At 51.3% G+C, this 20,188-nt stretch overlaps 1 protein-coding gene across 3 annotated transcripts; it reads left to right on the plus strand.

Moving 5' to 3' along the window:
- Nucleotides 1-119: 119 nt before the first annotated feature.
- Nucleotides 120-18,239, plus strand: Itga10 (integrin subunit alpha 10). Of its 3 annotated transcripts, none has more exons than XM_052731680.1 (30): nucleotides 120-210; nucleotides 1,604-1,715; nucleotides 1,910-2,019; nucleotides 2,237-2,328; nucleotides 2,539-2,653; nucleotides 3,578-3,705; nucleotides 4,044-4,192; nucleotides 4,885-5,035; nucleotides 5,686-5,851; nucleotides 5,958-6,031; nucleotides 6,402-6,546; nucleotides 6,732-6,880; nucleotides 7,102-7,245; nucleotides 7,388-7,591; nucleotides 7,960-8,090; nucleotides 8,794-8,960; nucleotides 9,057-9,199; nucleotides 9,620-9,733; nucleotides 9,941-10,026; nucleotides 10,280-10,421; nucleotides 10,590-10,682; nucleotides 10,846-10,922; nucleotides 11,087-11,176; nucleotides 11,586-11,670; nucleotides 11,834-11,947; nucleotides 12,116-12,196; nucleotides 12,329-12,442; nucleotides 15,586-15,681; nucleotides 16,326-16,439; nucleotides 16,733-18,239. In XM_052731680.1, exons 1-30 carry the CDS (start codon nucleotides 159-161, stop codon nucleotides 16,796-16,798), a joined length of 3,504 nt encoding a protein of 1,167 aa, XP_052587640.1. In that variant the 5' UTR covers nucleotides 120-158; the 3' UTR covers nucleotides 16,799-18,239. The 3 variants fall into 3 exon arrangements, with proteins under 3 accessions (XP_052587640.1, XP_052587641.1, XP_052587642.1); XM_052731681.1 differs by having other exon boundaries at nucleotides 11,090-11,176; XM_052731682.1 differs by lacking the exons at nucleotides 120-210; nucleotides 1,910-2,019; nucleotides 2,237-2,328; nucleotides 2,539-2,653 and having other exon boundaries at nucleotides 1,628-1,715.
- The last annotated feature ends 1,949 nt before the right edge of the window (nucleotides 18,240-20,188 follow it).

Consider the following 20,188-nt stretch of genomic DNA (forward strand, 5'->3'; position numbering starts at 1 on the left):
TCCCCACGGTTCCCCGCGCACCACCCCTCCCATTCCGTCCAACTTTATTTTTAGCTGCCAGTGGGAGGGGGCAGGATTGGAGGGAAAGTAAAGAAAGCAGCGAAGGAGAGGGACAGAGAGGCGCAGAGGCCTTCTTGGACAAGACCGGACAAGCAGGCATGGCACGCCTCTCCGTTCCTCACCTGTTCGTGCCCCTGGTGTTTCTGACAGGTGAGGGAGAAGAACTTCGGGGTTTCTGGTGGGAATGGATGCTATGTAGATTGTTTAGAATTGGGACCATTACCGTTAGAATAATTTGGGAGTTCGGGTCAGAGGTTAATACTGGTACTATATTTCACGTGTGCGCTCATATTTTTAGATTCCCAAATGGCAGCCGTTGAAGCTACCTAGGGCTTGAGTAAGATTTGCACCTCGTTATCTCAAACCTTTGCCCTAAACTCCACAGAAATGAGGATACAGAATAGAAACACGTTTCTCCTCTTCCATGCAGCTAGTCTGATCCCTACCATTACCCTCCGGGCTTCTCCCTACCACTGGCACTCCCGGGCATAATTGCCTTACTGTGTGGTCAGAACTCGGGGTTCATCTAACGAATTCCTGGCCTTACAACCCTGCCAACTTCCTGGATGCAAAAAAAGGCTCACATGCAAAATACCTTTCTGAAAGCGAGCACAGTTTGCGTTGAGTTACAGCTACTGGAGGGTGAGAGTGGGACTGAGGGAGAGTGGCCTGAACAGAAGGAGAGAGACAATGGAGAAGAGAAGTATGGGAGGACAGGAGGCCTGGAAGTTTTCCCTGCTGGTACCCTGTAATCTTTGTTTCCTAAAATACCAGCCCTGATTTTAGGGGAATTGGGGTCAGAAGAAAGGACTCAGCAGGACATGGTTGGGGACCCGGAGAGTGGGCTAGAGTTTGAGGAAACTATGGGCAAGGGGTAGTTGGGAGGTGGAGGAGATAAGCAGCAGATTATGGGGGAGTTTTTTTTTGGGGGGGGTAGGACCCTTAACAAGGATAGATGGCAAACTCTGTGTGTGGGCAGGCCGGTGGTTCCACCCAGTTAATTAGCACTGGCTGGGAGCAACCAACGTCCTAGACCTTGGAGAAAGAGTCCAAGTGTGACAATGTCAAGAAGGAATGGAAAGGAGACACCCAGACCCGGGGCTCCTCGCCCTCCTCTCCTTCTCCCCACGGCCCCGGGTTTGGGAAGAATTTGGAAGGGTGGCTATTCTGTGGCTGCAGAAGGGCGAGCTCCCTCTTTTGACTCTCATGGCTTAGGAGGGTGTGTAGGAGGAATGATGTGGAAAGAGTAACTTGACCTTTCCAGACGTGTCTGTGAAGGAGATTTCAGGAGTGAGAATGGAAACGCAGCTGTGCTTCAGCGTGGCAGAGGGCCTTGGGACCCCCACGCAGGAAGAGAATCGTCCCATCATCCCAGCTGGGGCTCTGAGTACATGACATTGACGGAGGCCTGGAAGGCTTATAAGTAATCAGGCAGACACATGGAGATGGAGATGCACCCTCTTGTCTTGTGCATCTCTTGGCTTCTCCAGCCCTTCTTCAATTGACCGACAGGTTGATGCTAATTATGATCCTGGCCTCCCAGGTCTCTGCTCCCCCTTTAATCTGGATGAGCATCACCCACGCCTATTCACAGGGCCACCGGAGGCCGAATTTGGATACAGCGTCTTACAGCATGTTGTGGGTGGACAGCGATGGTGAGAAGGGAACCGGAGGACCATGGGATTGGGACTGTGGTAGCTCTGGTGAAAAGGGAGGCAAGATAAGTGGGTCTCTAAGCTGATCCTTGAAAGGGCCTAGAGCTCTAAACTTGCCATCTCCATGCGCCTTCCCTCTCTCCTACATTAAGAGTCACGTTCACCTGATGCTTATGTCCATATTTCCCTCCCAGGATGCTGGTGGGCGCCCCTTGGGATGGGCCTTCAGGTGACCGGCGGGGGGATGTTTATCGCTGCTCTATAGGGGGATCCCACAATGCCCCATGTGCCAAGGGCCACCTGGGTAAGAAGATGCCTGACTTTCCCCTGCTAATCCTTGATTTTGACACCCAGTAACTGAGTCCTTGTACATCAGCTTCTTTGCTGCCCCCATAACCTATGCAGACCTGGCCTTCAACTCGATACTGCCTCCTCTTCATGCTCTTCCCAAACTACACAGAACTAAAGCACCCAGTCTTTGACCCCATGACTTCATCCTCTTCTACCCCTCCTCCAACCAGGTGACTATCAACTGGGAAATTCCTCTCAGCCTGCTGTGAATATGCACCTGGGCATGTCTCTGCTAGAGACAGATGGTGATGGGGGATTCATGGTGAGCTAAAGGGTCTCAGAAGGTTCGCGGCAGGGAAAAGAGCATTATGGTAAGGGAAATGAGTCCATATAGAAGAGTCAAGGAATTCAAAATCCCTAGAGAGCAAGATAGGGTATCCCATGGTGTAATCTTAACTCTTTTTTAACTGGATGCATGTTCTGAGGGGCCTCTCTCAGGTCTGGGAATAACTATTTCCCCTACCCACCCCAGGCCTGTGCCCCGCTCTGGTCTCGTGCCTGTGGCAGCTCTGTCTTCAGTTCTGGAATATGTGCCCGTGTGGATGCTTCATTCCGGCCCCAGGGAAGCCTGGCACCCACTGCCCAACGTGAGCCAGTGCAAGGGCCTGAGAACTCAGTTCCCAGATGGGGGTGCTGGGTGGGGGAAACAGGACAGAAGACTTGGCGGAGGGTCTGCATGGCTGTCCTCACCATTCCCAATAGTGCATGCAGCAGCCTGCTGTTTGCTGACATTAGAATCCAGACTCCTTAGCAGAGCGTCAAGACACCAAGATCCGGCTTAACCAGCTTGAAAAACGCAGCTTGTCCTCTGCAAGTCCTGTGCCTCCGCCATCACGTTTACATGATTATTCCTCTGTGTGCCGTTTATTTTGGACCTGTATTTCCCTTTGTTTACAATGTTCTCTACGCCAGTGCATTTTCTCAGAATCTTCAATGTCTGGTTTTTGTGGGTCTCACGCATGCCAAGTGAGCACTCGGCTATTGAGGTCTCCCCCAGTCCTCTCATATACCTTCCTATTTGCCGCCTTTTTGGAGATGGTTTTATTATGTAGTCCAGGATACCCTTGAACGTGGGATTCGCCTGCCTCGGCTTCTCAAGGACTAGGATAGTAGACATGTACTGTCATGCCTGGCCTCTGCTGCCTCTTTGGTTTACCACTATCAGAAACGACCCTCGGAGCTGGACCTGCCCCTCAGTGGCACATTGTAGAGCATGAGTAGAGCCCTTAGTTCAACTCCCACACAGACACACACATACAGAAGTGATGCTTTCTCAGTCTCCCATACACAGACTAGTGGTAGGTTTCTACCCAGGGCGTATTTCATTCTTCACACTTGTCCTTCTCTTCTTTCGTTCATTCCTGCACTTAGGACCTGGCGTAGTCCTTTCCTTGCGTGTAAGAAGGAAGTCCTAGCTTACACTGAGGCATCCTCCTGTGACGTTTCCCATTGTTGGCTCCACCCCAGCATCCTCCCATGTCTGTTTCCCATCACTATGTTTCCCCTTCTAGGCTGTCCTACATACATGGACGTCGTCATTGTTTTGGATGGCTCCAATAGTATCTATCCCTGGTCTGAAGTTCAGACTTTCCTTCGGAGGCTGGTAGGGAGACTGTTTATTGATCCGGAGCAGATACAGGTAAGAAAAGGATATGTGGATGGGCTTGGCGGGAAAGAGATAAATAGTCGTGGTCCCTTTAGTGTAATCAGGCATGTCCAACATCTTGAATAGCACCAGGACATTGTCATCTGCAGAACTCGTGATTAAGAAATGTGCAATTAAGTTACCAAAAAGTCACAAAAATCTCATAATGTTTGAAGTAAGTTTAGGATAGCTGTCCTTGGCTGCACGCAGCTGCTTGGGGCCCACGAGCTACAGGCTGGACCCGCCTGAGGGGTGTTCATTTCTTCTCCGTCCTTTCTTCTCCTTCATCCTCTGCAGACATCCCATTTGGGAACGTGGCTTATTATTTTCAGGTAGGACTGGTACAGTACGGGGAGAGCCCTGTGCACGAGTGGTCCCTGGGAGATTTCCGAACCAAGGAAGAAGTTGTGAGAGCAGCCAGGAACCTCAGTCGGCGGGAGGGACGAGAAACAAGAACTGCCCAAGCAATAATGGTGGCATGGTGAGGCATGGGGAAGGGGATGTGGGAGAACGAAGGATCAGCAGGGCGAGGAGAGGGGCTGGGGTGTAGGGTGCCATCACAAGATGCTCTGTATGCTTATCTTCGTGTGCCGGAAGTTCACGGAGGAAGGCTCAGCTGACTGCTGCCACTCTGTCACTGGACTCTCTCTTACTGTGTTTTACAGTGTCTGTGTGTCTCTCCTTGTCTGGTCTTGTGACCAGAGCCCCACCTCTTCTCTGCTTCTGTGTCAGTTCTGATCCTTAGCTTTTCAACTGCTCATGTCCTAGCTTTCTTTCCAAACTAGACCCTAAACTAACTAACCTCTGGGAAGACGGCCTGGCCCCACGACCAGTGTCTATTCTCCATGTCCTTGATTTTTGTCAACCCAAACACAACGTCTGCTGAATGAATCTGTGAATGACTAAAGCCTGTACTTATTTACACTGATGATAGGTTATTCTACGTGTTCTGTGGCATCCAAACATTCAAACCGTGACTTTGTGCCAGTTTGCATGTTAAACACTGTTGGGGAATGGCCTAGAAGATACAACATCTGACCTCAGTGAACTGCTGACAGTGTTAAATACATTGTGTGTGTGTATGTGTGTGTGTGTGTGTGTGTGTGTGTGTGTGTGTGTACACTCACATACACGCTTATACCATGACTGTATCTCATTCTTTTCTCTTCTTAGCACAGAAGGGTTCAGTGAGTCCCGGGGGGGCAGACCCGAGGCTGCAAGGCTGCTGGTGGTTGTCACTGATGGAGAATCCCATGATGGAGAGGACCTTCCAGCAGCACTAAAGGCCTGTGAGGCTGGGAAAGTAACACGTTACGGGATTGCGGTGAGACTTGGGACTGGTGCTTTTTGGGTTTGTTCTGTGTTGTATTGTGTGTGTGTTTGTATGATGTGTGTGTGTGTGTGTGTGTGTGCATGTGTGCACATACTATGATACACACACACACACACACACACACACACACACACACACACACACGCAGGGCAGAGAACAACCTCAGATAGTGGTCCTCTCCTTCCACCTTGTTTGAGACTGGGTCTCTTGTTCAGCTGTATACAATAGGCCAGGCTAGCTGACCCACAGGTTTGGGCCAGTCTTCTGACTCAGCTTCCTATCTCCTGGTAGGAGCCTGCTAGGATTGCAGATAAGCTTGTGCTGTTGTCCAGCATTTTATGCTTTTATGTGGGTCTGGGGATCTGAACTCAGGCTGTCAGGTGTGTGGCGAGCACTCTACTCACTGAGTTATTTTCCCAGACCAAGAATAGACTCTGGATCTAAAAAGAGAGATGGAGAAAGGTTTTCAGGATGTGAAACACAGAGGAAATAGTATCAGCAACTCCCTGGACTTCAATTGTGTTTTACAGTGTCTGTGTGTCTCTCCTTGTCTGGTCTTCCTCTTTCTTTAGCTGGCTATGTTCTCTATCAGCTCTAACAACTTACTTCACACAGCTAATAGACCCCCATCTTGAACTCAGGTCCTTGGTCACTATCTCCGGCGACAGAGAGACCCTAGCTCTTTTCTTCGGGAAATCAGAGACATCGCTAGTGATCCAGATGAGCGATTCTTCTTCAACGTCACAGATGAGGCCGCGCTGACAGACATTGTGGACGCACTGGGAGACCGGATTTTCGGTCTTGAAGGTAATGATTATCCTGGCGAAATGGAAGACCGGGTTGGGGGCATTCTAGAGGGAGTTCAGTAGAGCGAGCTCCCCTGATAGCGCTTTGCAATTTTCTCGTGTCCAAGGGTCCCGTGGAGAAAATGAAAGCTCCTTTGGGCTAGAAATGTCTGAGATTGGCTTCTCCACCCACCGGCTACAGGTTGGACAGACCCTGACCCTCTGCAACATCCCCGAGCCCTTGATCTCTTCATAATCCTCTCCAGTCTCTGACTCAGATAACTTCAACCCTAAGGCCCGTCCAGATTTCTCCTTTAACCAGACTGCGTCCTGAACCTTCATGCTTTTCTGACCGCAGTGTACCCTTACACGAGCATCTCACTCCTGCATCCTGACCCTCCATGCCTTTCTGACCACAGTGTACCCTTACACGAGCATCTCACTCCTGCATCCTGACCCTCCATGCCTTTCTGACCACAGTGTACCCTTACATGAGCATCTCACTCCTGGGGAGTCGTTTTTCTCCTATTCCCACTGTCTTCTCAGTGTCCTCGTCTGGTTCTGCCCCTCAGGATGGGATTCTCTTTGGGATGGTGGGGGCCTATGACTGGGGGGGCTCGGTGCTATGGCTTGAAGAAGGTCGCCGCCTTTTCCCCCCACGAACGGCCCTGGAAGATGAGTTTCCCCCTGCACTGCAGAACCATGCAGCCTACCTGGGTGAGTAACAGAGTTGCGGGGCACTGGGAGGGTGAGGGAGAGCCAGTAGGGGGTAGGAGGCACTCCTTCTTCACTCAGGCAGTTTTTCACTGACTCTCTTGAGAACTCACCTGATGCCCTTAGCACGCCGTCCACTCTTACCTCATCTTCTTTTCCTTTTACATCTGATCCCTCCTCACTTCTAGGTTACTCTGTTTCCTCCATAAGTCTGCCGGGTGGACGCCGCCTCTTTGTCTCGGGGGCACCGAGGTTTAGACATCGAGGAAAGGTCATAGTCTTCCAGCTAAAGAAAGATGGGGCTCTGAGGGTCACCCAGAGCCTCCAGGGGGATCAGGTATGACATCAGGGGAGGGTGGGACCCTTGGGTCCCCAGGACGTCCAGGCTGAAGAAGAATGCCAAGGGAAAGGGCAAGGCTGGGAAGTCCATGCTGAATTCTGGTAGACAGTCTGTCAGGGGTGTGAGGACCAGATTGGCAGAGTGGTGAGTGCTTCCTGCTGAGTCCAGCTGTCCACACCCACCTTCTCTCTGGGCTCCTCACCACCCACCTCGCCCAGATTGGCTCATACTTTGGCAGTGAGCTGTGCCCATTGGATACAGACAGCGATGGGGTAACTGATGTCTTACTTGTGGCGGCCCCCATGTTCCTGGGTCCCCAGAACAAAGAGACCGGACGTGTTTACGTGTATGTGGTAGGACAGGTGAGATCCGTGGGACCCCCCAGGATGTGTGGGGGGGGGGTGGTGGAAGAAGGGGAGAGAGAGAGACACATATATCTGAGAGCTCGCTGAGAGGAGAGGGTCACCAGATAAGCGATTCCTTCTATCTCCTTACCACTACAAGCAAGTTTTGCTGATGCTCCAAGGAACCCTTCAGCCAGGACGCTCCCAGGATTCTCGATTTGGCTTTGCCATGGCCGCTCTTCCTGATCTGAACCAGGATGGTTTCGCCGATGTGGCTGTGGGGGCACCCCTGGAGGATGGGCACCAGGGAGCATTATACCTGTATCATGGAGCCCAGGATGGAATCAGGCCCCATCCTACCCAGGTTAGCAGTGTGGGGGTGAATCTCTGTGAGTTCAAGGCCAACCTGGCCCACATAAGTGAGTTCCAAGCTAGGCAGGACTGCATGGTGAGATGTCTCAAAATCAAAATAAAAACAAACAATTGAAAATGGGATTCAGTGGTAGCAAGGGAAGGAAGTTGTTTTCTCTGCTTATTTATCTTCCACTTGGCTTAAGAGCCGATCCAAGCCGGTGCCCGTATTCATAGGTTGAGAAGTGAGATGGTGAGGGAGGGAGTCCTGAGACAGGAGAATTTTTCTTATTCTCTTGATGGATGGGAATGTTAGAAAGAGGCTTGCAGGAGGACAGAAAAGCAGATGGAACCCTTCCTCAGTCTCCCCTCCCCCCGCAGCGGATCGCTGCTGGATCCATGCCACAGGCCCTCCGCTACTTCGGCCGAAGCGTGGACGGCCGGTTAGATCTGGATGGAGATGATCTCGTGGACGTTGCTGTGGGTGCCCATGGGGCAGCCATCCTGCTCAGGTGAGGGGGTATCAGCTTGGGTAGCAGTGCACAGGAACGCACAGCTTATAAGAACAAAGGTCACAGATTTAGATTTGGGTCCCTTGGTCAACTAATCTGATGCCTAAGCTCCTAGTTCATAGAATAAAAGTAACTGTCACTATCTTACTGGTTTGTTGCAGATATCAAATGGGATGGTCCACATAAAGATTTCTAACAGTGCTTATTTATTGTTATTTTATGTGTGTGGGTGTTTTGCCTGTTTATGCACTGTGTGTATGTGCAGTACCTGTGGAGACCAGAAGAGGGTATCAGATCTCCTGGAACTGGAGTTTTACAGAGGGCCTTAAGCTGCTTTGTGGGTGCTAAGAATCAAACCTGAGCCCTCTGGAAGAGCAGCCAGTGCTTTTAATCACTGGGCCATCTCTCCAGCTCTGACATTAGTGCTTATCAAATTGAATGTATTGTTATGCGACTTCTGTCATAGGCTTCTGGGAAGGGTGACCTATTCAGACCTTAATTTTTTTTTTCTTTCTTAATCATGGGGAAGCAAGTAGTAAGGTTGCAATTCTTACCTTTTTCTTTTCTTCTTGTTCTGAAGTGCAAGCTCAGACCCTGAAGAGCTCTACCACTGAGCTCCATCCTCAGTCTAGGGTTGTACTTTTGTGGGTGGAGGGGAGACTTACCTGCTCCTTCTAGAATTTCTTCCCCACCCTGTTCCCAGCTCCCAGCCCATCATACACCTGCTTCCAAGCCTGGATGTGATGCCACCGCACATCAGCGTGGTTCAGAAGGACTGTAGGCGAAGAGGCCAGGAAGCAGCCTGCCTGACAGCAGCCCTGTGCTTCCAAGTGACCTCTCACACTCCCGGGCGTTGGGACCGCAGGTTCTGTGAGTGACTACAGTGTATCCAAGACAACGCTCAAGCCCTAGCCCGCCCTGGTGTTGGTACTTGTCTCCATTCTCATGCTTGCCTCTCCCGATCAGACATACGATTCTCAGCATCCCTGGATGAGTGGACAGCTGGGGCGCGTGCAGCATTTGATGGCTCTGGCCAGCGGCTGTCCCCGAGACGGCTCCAGCTCAGTGTAGGGAATGTCACCTGTGAACAGCTGCACTTCCACGTGCTGGTGAGGAGGGGGTAGGCACTGCTTCGCACTGGGCCTGAGAGTGAGGGGAAGCCTGGGTCCCAGGGGCGTTTCAACCAGGTCAACAACAAAACTGAAGCAGAGAGACTGAGACAATTCAGATCAGGGTCAGGATGATAGGACTGGAACCCTTGCTCTATAATTTGTCACCATGAACTCTGCCAAGTCACTTAGCTGCTGCACCTCAGGGTCCTTGGCTGAAAGGGATGATACACACGGATAACTGTATCAGAGGGGTTGTGTCTGAGTCACAGTCCATCGTATTGTGACAACCTTGGGACACGGTGCCCAGGACATAGAAAGGACTTCCTGGACGGTCACACTTGGTGTCCTCTGCAGAGGCCTGGCTTCTGCTCTGATCCTGTTTTCCCACAATCTGTCCTTCATTCTGCTTTTCCTCAGGACACGTCGGATTACCTCCGGCCAGTGGCCTTGACTGTGACTTTTGCCTTGGACAACACCACCAAGTCAGGGCCTGTGCTGGAAGAGAGATCGTCCACCTCTGTCCAAAAACTGGTTAGCGGTGCCGTGCCCTGCGTGGTCTGGGGTCCCAGGGCTGCTCTCCCAGTGAACTTAAGAGAAAGGGGAGGCCACACACAAATGGTGAAATCTGATCCAGGCTCTGGTGACCAAAATACAGCCTCTCTTCTCTTCACTTTCCCCCAATTCCAGTCCTTCCTCCTCGCCTTCCTCCCAGCCCTCCGACCCTCGCCTCTCTTCTAGGTCCCCTTCTCAAAAGACTGTGGCCCTGACAATGAATGTATCACAGACCTGGTGCTTCAGGCTGACATGGACATCAGAGGCTCCAGGTTAGATGGGGATGAGCTAAGCAAGCCGGAAGGGACTCAAGGGGGGCTAGAGAGTTGTTTTTGAGACAGGTTCTCCCTATGTAGCCCTGGCTCGCCTGGAGCTTGCTATGTAGACCAGGCTGCCCTTGACCTCACGGAGATTCACCTGCTTCTGCCTCCCAAGTGCTGGGATTAAAAGCGTGTGCCACCATGTTGGAAGTGAGACTTTTGATTTCTTTTACCTCTCAGTCTTCCCTCTATTTCCCGTTCTTAGGAAGTCTCCATTTGTGGTTCACGGCGGCCGGCAGAAACTGCTGGTGTCAGCAACCCTGGAGAACAAGAAAGAAAACGCCTACAACACTAGCCTGAGTCTCAGGTTCTCTAGAAACCTCCACCTGGCCAGTCTCACTCCTCAGGTACCCTTGGGGGAAGGGTCTGAAGCGAAGGAGAGGAGGGAGGAGGAGGAGGAGGAGATTATCAGCTTTGGCTGTGGGGTGCTCTGAAGGAAGGCTCAGCGTTTAGCATCTTAGTGGGTGGAAGGGCAGCCCCAACTCTGACTTCCGCCTCCAATCCTTTGCCTTCAGAGGGCCAAATCAGTGAAGGTGGAATGTTCGGTCCCTTCTCCCCACGCCCGGGTGTGCATCGTGGGCCACCCAGTCTTCCAGGCAGGGGCCAAGGTGAGTTTGGGTCCACGATGAGGAAAGGGGCCGGGAAAGTGGGGGTCTGGGATCCGCGGGGCATGGAAGTTCTGGGGAGGAGGTAGACGCGGGCTCTTGTTCCTCTGTGGTTTTCCCACAAGGAAGAATTTCTCATTATTCCATCCACGTCCCTCACCCCCAGGTGACCTTTCTGCTCGAGTTTGAATTCAGCTGCACCTCGCTCCTGAGCCAGGTCTTGGTGAGGCTGACCGCCAGTAGGTGAGAAGGAGCTTCCTCCAGCCCTCTCCAACCCCTCTCGGGGGTCTGGACTGAAAGTCGGAGAAGTGGGTGGCTAAAGAAACAGCCCTGATTCCTCTAGTAGCAGGGAGGGTCCCTGAGGAGGGACCGGGATGTGACCCCCCCCACACACCTTGCCCCTACAGCAGTAGCCTGGAGAAGAACGAGACCCTTCAAGATAACACAGTTCAGACCTCTGCCTACATCCGGTACGAGCCTCAGCTCCTCTTCTCTAGGTATGGCTGGGCTCCCGGCTGGGACCTGTTCTGACCCTGACTCACATCCTTTGCTTCCTCCCTGGCCTTCCGTGAGCTTCAGTGTTCCCAGGAGCACCAATCCTTGGGCTGCTCAGTCTCTTGGTCCTCACCCCCACGCGTCGCTAACCCTTGCTCTTAAGCACCTCACTTTGCTGGCCTTGTCAGGTCCTGAGCATTGGAATGAGGGCGAAGAGGTGTGGGGTATGGCCATACGTTGTTTTAAAAATCAAGTTCGTGTTTTATTCAGTTTCCTTCTTTGTCCCGCATCCCTATCCCATGACCCACGGCTGACCCCACCTTCCCGGAATCCACGTCTGTATGCCGATCACGTGCCCTGTGTCATTCTCACGGCCATGCCTTTACACCGCCTGGCTTGGTGTCTCCACAGTGAGTCCACTCTGCATCGATACGAGGTTCACCCTTACAGGACTCTCCCAGTGGGCCCTGGCCCTGAGTTCAAAACCACTCTTAGGGTGAGAAGCTGGTGGTGGGGAGCGGTCTGGGCATGCTAGGGGTGGGGCTGGGGGAGGGGCAATAGCTGTGTGGGGGAAGGACGAGAAGAATCATGGCTGACGGGGAACAGACGAAGCAGGTCCTCTGTCTCTCGCCTCCTTCCAATCTAAATTCTTCTCGCAGGTTCAGAACCTTGGCTGTCACGTGGTCAGTGGCCTCATCATCTCAGCCCTCCTTCCCGCGGTAGCCCATGGGGGCGATTACTTCCTGTCGCTATCTCAGGTCATCAGTAGCAATGTGAGTCTGGGCTAGAGCGTTGCAGTCTTGAACTGGTGGACTCCTGTCTGCCGGCCCACACTGCTCGCGGAGCGCCTCCTCCTGGGACCGACCATTCTTTTCCAGGTGGCTTGGGAGGGAGGGAAGGGGTTATCCAGAGAGGGTCTTTCAAGTTGGATCTTCCTTTAGGCAAGCTGCACGGTGCAGAACCTGACTGAGCCCCCAGGGTCCCCTGTGCACCCAGAGGAACTTCAGCACACAAACCGACTGGTAGGAGTCCCCGGAAGGTGCCTGGGACAGGAATGCAAGCAGAGATTGGTGTCTGGTGAAAGGTGGGTGGGAAGTGGAGATGGGAGGGCGAGCTGTCCCCTCCAGCGTCCTGATCTGTCTCTCTTCTGACAGAACGGGAGTAACAGCCGGTGTCAGGCCGTGAGGTGCCGCCTTGGACAGCTGGCGAAGGGGACTGAGATCTCTGTTGGACTGCTGAGGCTGGTTCACAACGAGTTCTTCCGGAGGGTAAATCTGCCCTTTTCTGCCTCTCCGCTTCTATCAGAAATGTTAACACGAGATTAGGAGGTCGGTAGACTCCGGTTGAAGTTCAGCCTCCCTCTGACCATGAGCAAGTGATTTCATCTCTCTGGTCTTTCTTCCTCATCTTTTTGGTTTGTTTGGGATTTTTTTGTTTGTTTGAGACAGGGTTTCTCTGTGTAGTCCTGGCTGACCTGGAACTCACTCTGTAGACCAGGCTGGCCTTGAATTCACAGAGATCCACCTGCCTCTGCCTCCCAAGCTCTGGGATTAAAGGCGTGCGCCACCATGCCCGGCTTTTGCCTGATCCTTAAATGAGAATGATAGTACCTAGCTTGTGGAACTGTTAGAAGGAGGTCATGAGATGGACATATGGCAAGTCCTCAATAGGACATAGCCGCCACCCTGTATTTTCCTCTACTTAGCATCCCTTAGTTCCATCATCATATGAGTCAGTTAATAGAATGCCCACATTTAATCAATAATTCATCAGGCCAGGGGTGATGATGTACATCCTTAATCTCAGCACTCCAGAGGCAGGGGCAGATAGATCTCTGTGAGTTCAAAGTTCCGGGCTAGCCTGGTCTATAGCAAGCACCACGCCAGCCAGCCACTCTCGTGAGTACATGTGCACACATACACACATGAGCACACACATGTGCACACACACACTCATACTCCATCAAGTGCCTATTATAGGAATGATTCTGTGGTTAGTCGACAGTGAGGAGGTTAAGACCTATCACGTATCATGTCTAACCCATTGCGGGTTTTAATACTTTTTTGTTAAACAAGTGAATACAGTAATTGATATCATTTACAGGATTTTATGGGGCAGTGGGAAGTAAAACTGCACAGGTGAGAGGGATCTGGATTATGAAGGTCTCCGGAGCTGGGGAGATGAGATTGAATTTACTATGATGCTTGGCACTCAGAAGTCAACATGGGCAGGGAACTGGCATCTTAACTGTAAATGACTATTTAGCACTGGGTGTTTATGTTGTTTAATACGATACATGTAACTGCTGCCTTCACTATTGGGAGGTCTCTGGGCGATAAGCCTAAGTCTTAGGTGAGTTAAGCCTGACGTATCATTCCTCTCCACATCCGGTAGTGTCTCTAGCTTTCTTGGTCATCTTGTCTGATTCAGCTGTGTGCGTGTGTGCATGTGTGTGACTGAGGATTGTATCAGAGGCCTCTGGGATATAATGTAAGCATTCTACCACTGACTCCCCCAGACATTTTTATTATTTTTCAAGATTTATTTTTATGTGTACATATGTGTATCCATGTGTAAGTGTGTGCACTTGTATGTGAGTGCTCACAGAGAGCAGAAGAAGGAATTGGGTGCCCTGGAGCTAGAGTTACAGTTGCCTGGGTGCTGGGACCGAACTCTGGTCCTCTTCAAGAGCAGCAGACACTGGCTGACCCATCTCTCCACCCCCTTCCCCAGGATCTCAGTGAATTGTTCCAGTTAATCTCGACCTGATTCAGTCTCCTGAGTGCTGGGTTAGGGTGTACGCCCTCCTGAGTGAGTGCTGGGTTAGGGTGTACACCCTCCTGAGTGAGTGCTGGGTTAGGGTGTACACCCTCCTGAGTGAGTGCTGGGTTAGGGTGTACACCCTCCTGAGTGAGTGCTGGGTTAGGGTGTACACCCTCCTGAGTGAGTGCTGGGTTAGGGTGTACACCCTCCTGAGTGAGTGCTGGGTTAGGGTGTACGCCCTCCTGAGTGAGTGCTGGGTTAGGGTGTACGCCCTCCTGAGTGAGTGCTGGGTTAGGGTGTACACCCTCCTGAGTGAGTCCTGGGGTTAGGGTGTATGCCCTCCTGAGTGAGTCCTGGGGTTAGGGTGTACGCCCTCCTGAGTGAGTCCTGGGGTTAGGGTGTACGCCCTCCTGAGTGAGTCCTGGGGTTAGGGTGTACGCCCTCCTGAGTGAGTCCTGGGGTTAGGGTGTACACCCTCCTGAGTGAGTCCTGGGGTTACGGGTGTATACCACCATAGCTAGCTTAATTACTTTTTTAGTTAACTTTTGTTAAGAAGCCACTAGGGAGAGGTGGTGACGTACACCTTTAATCCCAGCACTTGGGAGGCAGAGGCAGGCAGATCTCTGTGAGTTTGAGGCCAGCCTGGTCTACAGAGTGAGTTCTAGGAAAGGCTCCAAAGCTACACAGAGAAACCCTGTCTCGAAAAACCAAAAAAAAAAAAAAAAAAAAGAAGAAGCCACTAGGGGGCTGGCGTGACTCAGTAGGTAAGTCATGAAGACTTGAGTTTGCACCCCAGGACCCACATAGAAAGCTGGGTACAGTGACATGTGCTTGTAATCCCAACAATGGTGACATAGGAGAGTGATTCAGGTGCACCCCTGGACGCTCACTGGCCCCCTAATCTCACCTACTTGACAAAGTTAAACACACACACACACACACACACACACACACACACACACACACACACATCACTACACACTTGTCCTAGATACTGGCAGCATGAAGGCTGGCCAGACATGGTCCTTAACCTCCAGGATCTCACAGGCCAGTGGACAAAGACAACGATGTAAACCCCAGGTGGATTAGGTTCAAGGCACGAGGCTCTTCTGGGCTCAGCTTCTGTAAGGGGTCCTGCTGAGTCTACGGTGGCCACTTGTACTTGTGTGTATCCAGTCTTACCTGCCCTTCTTTCAAAGCCATCAGGATTCAGTCCCAAGGTTCCACTGAATGACTTTCATCCTAAGCACTTCACAAAGGCCCACTGCTAAACACAACAGTTGGATAAAGATTCCCCTCCTAACATCTTGCAGCAGATACCAAGATTGGGCACATGAAGAGACACTCAACCCGCACTTAGATCCTGGCATCAGGGTTAGTGGGAGTTGGCAGGAAACACGTCCCTAGTCTCAGAGTAGAAAGCTTCAGCCCACTGGAGTCCCTAGAAGGAAAGGGGAGTTGGATGCCCTTGTGGACAGTATTTTCAGAGCAGGCTTTCTGTTTTCCACTCTTTTTCCCCATCGATTTCCAACATCTTCCGGCCTTCAGAGCCCTGGTAACTGCAGCTGAGCTTCAGCTTTGTTCGTGGGGGTCCACAGCACCAGATGATGGCTCAGTTTCAATGTTTTCCCATCTGCTTGTCTCACAGGCCAAGTTCAAGTCACTGACGGTGGTCAGCACCTTCACGTTAGGAACTGAGAACGGCAGCGTCCTGCAACTGCCAGAGGCATCCTCCTGGAGTGAGGTAGGACTGGAGCCGTGGAAACAGTGGCAATGGGATGGGTGAAGGATGGCCTTTTTCTTTTTCCAATTTAGTTTTTAACATCTTATGAGTATCAGTGTTTTGCCTGCCTGTGAGTGTACCATGTGAGTGGAGGTCAGAAGAAGGCATTGGATTTCCTCCAAACTGAGATGGTTTTGAGCTACCCTGTGGGCACTGGGAACCAAACCCAGATCCTTTGCAAAAACAAATGCTTTTAGCCACTGAGCCATCTCTCCAGCCCCACAATGGGATTTTTCAGAGCAAAACTATATCCATTAGGCGGTAGTCCACCAATCAGAGGTGGCACTTCCGCTACCTGGCTTCAGTGTTTTTAAGTAGGTTGTTGTTGTTTTGTTCTCTATTTGGGGGCTGGCTTTGTTATCATGTTGAATGAGGCTGGCCGGGTTAAAGGGCACAAATAAAACCCAAGTCAGGTGTGGTGATGCATGCCTGTAATTCTAGCACTGGCAGGCTGAGAGAGGAGGCTTGCCATGAGTTGAAAGGGCAGTCTGGGACATATAACGAAACTCTGCCTCAAAAACAAGCAAGCAAACAAACCCACAGAAGCCCGTCTCAAAAGCAAAGCATGGCAAATCAAAACAAAACAAACTCTCCTTGACATGCAGAGCCTGCTGGAGGTGATTCAGACCCGCACCACCCTCATCTCCCTGTGGATCCTCGTGGGCAGTGTCCTGGGAGGGCTGCTCCTGCTTGCTCTCCTCGTCTTCTGCCTCTGGAAGGTGAGCCCAGCTTTTGTGGGTGGTGGGAGTGTTGTGCCCACAGTTTGGAGCATCTTACTGTCGAGAAAAACAGGCTGTGTGCTGGGCAGTAAAACAGGCCGGGGGTGTTATGTTTGGACGTCCTTCACTCTAGTCCACAAATGTTGCTTGAGTCAAACTCAGCCAAAGAAAATAAATTTGAATCCCATTTTTTGGGAGCAGAACAAACACCAAGACCTCAGATAAGCAGGAGGGCTATTAGCAAGGCCCTCAGTCGGGGCATCTGGCAATGACTTGAACCTTCCCCTCTCCAGCTTGGCTTCTTTGCCCGTAAGAAAATCCCCAAGGAAGAGCAGACGGACGAGAAGTCGGTGCAGTGACTGCAGAGGACGGAGGACTCCGAAAGTCCTCTCTGGCGGCCTCTTCTAGAGACTCATGTCAAAACCGAGGCTTGGCTCAGAGGGAAAAGATGCTTCTGGAAAATGTCTCCAGACCTGCAGCCTGACTTGACTTTTGAGCCATGGGTATGCTGCTGGCAAGAGATGAGGCTTTGCCTCAGACACGAAGGGCTGGCACCCAAACACATAATGCCCCCACCCTGTGCTTTCCTCCTGGCCCTGCCGGGTTCCACCTCCAACATTGGGCCTTTGTTTGGGGCCCTATCTCCCCCATTACCGGGGGTCAAAAGATTTTTTTCCCCCTGATTCCTTTGAGAATCCCCTTGTCCTCCCTCACAATTCCAAAAAGAAGGTTCTCCTCCATCGCCCACCCACCTACCCCGAAACACTTTCTCACCTTCCTGCCTGCTCCCCACTCCGCAGGAGAGAGCTGACGTTGACTTAAAAGAAGTAAAGTCAACATCTGCTGCTTTCCTGTGGAGTCCAGTGATTCATAGAGCCGGATGGGGAGAGTCAACAGGAAAAGAGGGAGGAGGAAAAGCCACAAGAGACATTCTGTACAATTCCAAGGCACAGAGAAGCGTTCAGACAGGCAACCGCCAGCCCTCTTGAAACCCGAGACTCCTCGGGACGCCCGCCTTCAGGTGCTGGGGAAACCCAGCTGGCCCTGGGCTCTCTGGCCCCAACCCTCATCCTTCGCTGGGAGCAAAGCCAGGAGCCGGCGCTCAATTTTCTGGACCCAGGGGGCCCCCTGGTGGTTCAAACTGGAATAGCAGGGAAGCGCGTTGGCGGCTTTCTCACCTTACCCTTTGGGGCTTCCTTAGAGAAAGCGGCTTGATGGTGGGAACCCCTTTTCACCACACCGGCTTTGGGAAACAGCAGCTCCCCCCCCCCACACACACACACACAGGAGATCCGAACAAGGGACATCTGCATTAGAAAGCCTCAGTAGTTGGCGTGGGATCTCCGGGGAGTAAGCCCTTACCTGTCCTGCATCGGCTGTCTCTGTGGAGTAATATCTCCCAGGAAGATGTTTCCGGGCTCCTGTCCTGTGTTACAGGTTTCTCTGTTGGAGTGAGTTTTTCAGCCCTCACTTGATGTTTACTTAACTTAACATCAAGTTAACTCTGAATTCCCTCCCTCTTGTCCTATGTTTTGGTTCATGGGCGACTGGAATTCTCATAGTCACTGGTAAACGTTTTTTTTTTTTTTTTTTATTGTAATTAAGACTTGGAACACGGAGAAGAGAGGAGATCTGACTGGGCAGCTGCCACAGAACCTGTCTTCCCAGGCCGTTCCCAGGCCCTGTCTGCAGTGTTTATTTTGGTGTCTCTGGTTTTCCTGCAGAGCCTCCGTCCTGGGCACTGTCGTTTCTACCACGGTGATCAGATGGTCAGAACAAATAAATTCCAGTATCAAATGACTTCTAGTTCTGTTTGAGTTTCCTAGGATATAGGCTGCTCAGAAACGGAAGTACTGTGAATGTTTCTGTGGCTCTTCCACAGGGGATCTGCTCCAGCATCCTGCGATTCTCACCTACTTGTACCATAAAGTCTGGGAAATGCATAGGCTGGATCAAATCCATGTCTTTTTCTTTCTTTCTTCCTTTCTTTCCTTCTTTCTTTCTCTCTTTCTTTCTTTCTGAGACAGGGTTTCTCTGTGTAGCCCTGGCTGGCCTGGAACTCACTCTATAGACCAGGATGGCCTTGAACTCAGAGATCCTTCTGCCTCTGCCTCCCGAGAGCAAAGGCCAGTAGCACCTCCAGGCTCGGGTCTTTCATTTGTGCCATATCTTCTTGAACAAGTCAGAATTTCTTGGAGGTTCAGATAACAGGAGATTTTGTGGACAGGGTTAGGAATGAAGGCAGATTTGCGTGTATACAGGCTATCCTTTTCAAACACATACAACCTGGGACAGATTTAACTCCCGTGTTAGCTTTCTCATGTTTAAAGTAGAGTTTCTGAGAACTAGATGAGACAGTCCAGGAAAAGTGAACATGTAGTAAATGCTTAATAAATAGTAGCCATATTACAAAATACATTCTGTTATAAAATAATCTACCATTCGGTGTGCTGTAAGGCCCAAGTAGGAGGCGTACTGAAGTTCAAGTGGTTCCGGCCCTGATTTGATCCCTCTTTGTGCTGTTGGCTCCCTTCACCAGCTCTTATCCTGTGCCTCGTGCCCTTGAAGCAGACTCTTCAAATATATGAATGAATCTTGAGAGAGGCGAAGGGTGTGTGTGTGTGTGTGTGTGTGGAGTGGGAGGGTGGGGGGGGTAGGAAGAGATTCATTCCATAAGTTCTGTGACTCTGGGGAACCTGACTAATATTACCGTCATTGGAAGAGCAGGAAGTACTCTTGACCGCTGAGCATACCTCCAGTCCTTTTTTTTTTTTTTTTTTTTTTTTTTGGTTTTTCGAGACAGTGTTTCTCTGTGTAGCTTTGCGCCTGTCCTGGAACTCGCTTGGTAGTCCAGGCTGGCCTCGAACTCACAGAGATCCACCTGCCTCTGCCTCCCGAGTGCTGGGATTAAAGGCGTGCGCCGCCGCCGCCGCCGCCGCCGCCGCCGCCGCCCGTCCAGCCCTTCTTTATTCACAGGATTAAAAGACCGCTTTCAGGCTGGCAGAGAGCTCAGCAGGTAAAGGAGCTGGTCACCATGCCCGACCACCTGCGCTCGATCCCGGGATCATGCCCAGGTTAGTAAGATGGAGGAGCAAACCCTGCCAGTTGGCCTCTGACGTCCCCGGCTGTGCATGGACACAGAAATCAGGAAACGTAATAATTTTTTTGAAAGAAAACTTTTATTTTTCCTTTGTGTCATCATTTCTTGGCCTTTTGGCTAATATCAAATGTATCATGTGTGTCCTCCAGCAAGGACACACACACCTGCCTTCTCTCGGCCCCGGCTCTGGAGCAGGGCTTTCTCTAACGGCAGCCCAGTCCGCAGAAAGCCCATTGGTCTGAAGCAACACCAGTGTAGAAGCAACTGTAGAAACCATGGTCTCTTCGTCTGCACTAGACTGCTCCTGTCTTGTTGCTTCTTTGCTCGTTCATTCACTCACTCATTCATTCACTCATTCACTTAACAGGTATTAAAGACCTAATGTGTGCCAAGCGAGGGGACTAATAAAAACCACAACTGCTGCCATCAGAGAACCTGATAGGAAAAACAAAGATGTAAACACACAACAGGAAGGTGGTGGCTGTGTAGGTGACAGTAAGCACTGCCAGGAAGGGGCTGGAGAGGTGGCTCAGTGGTTAAGAGCATTGACTGCTCTTCCAGACGACCCAGGTTCGATTCCCAGCACCCACATGGCAGCTAATAAGTGTCTGTAACTCCAAGATCTGACAACCTCACACAGATATACATG

Source organism: Peromyscus californicus, unplaced genomic scaffold (assembly GCF_007827085.1).
Source record: "Peromyscus californicus insignis strain IS unplaced genomic scaffold, ASM782708v3 Scaffold_9__1_contigs__length_137607984, whole genome shotgun sequence".
NCBI classification, from domain to species: domain Eukaryota; kingdom Metazoa; phylum Chordata; class Mammalia; order Rodentia; family Cricetidae; genus Peromyscus; species Peromyscus californicus.

Coding starts and splice junctions, on each gene's coding strand:
- Itga10 (XM_052731680.1), top strand. CDS start 159: ATGGCACGCCTCTCCGTTCCTCACCTGTTCGTGCCCCTGGTGTTTCTG. Junction 6,881..7,101: donor AGAGCCTCCAGGGGGATCAG/GTATGACATCAG, acceptor CACCTCGCCCAG/ATTGGCTCATACTTTGGCAG. Junction 15,682..16,325: donor AGGCATCCTCCTGGAGTGAG/GTAGGACTGGAG, acceptor CTTGACATGCAG/AGCCTGCTGGAGGTGATTCA.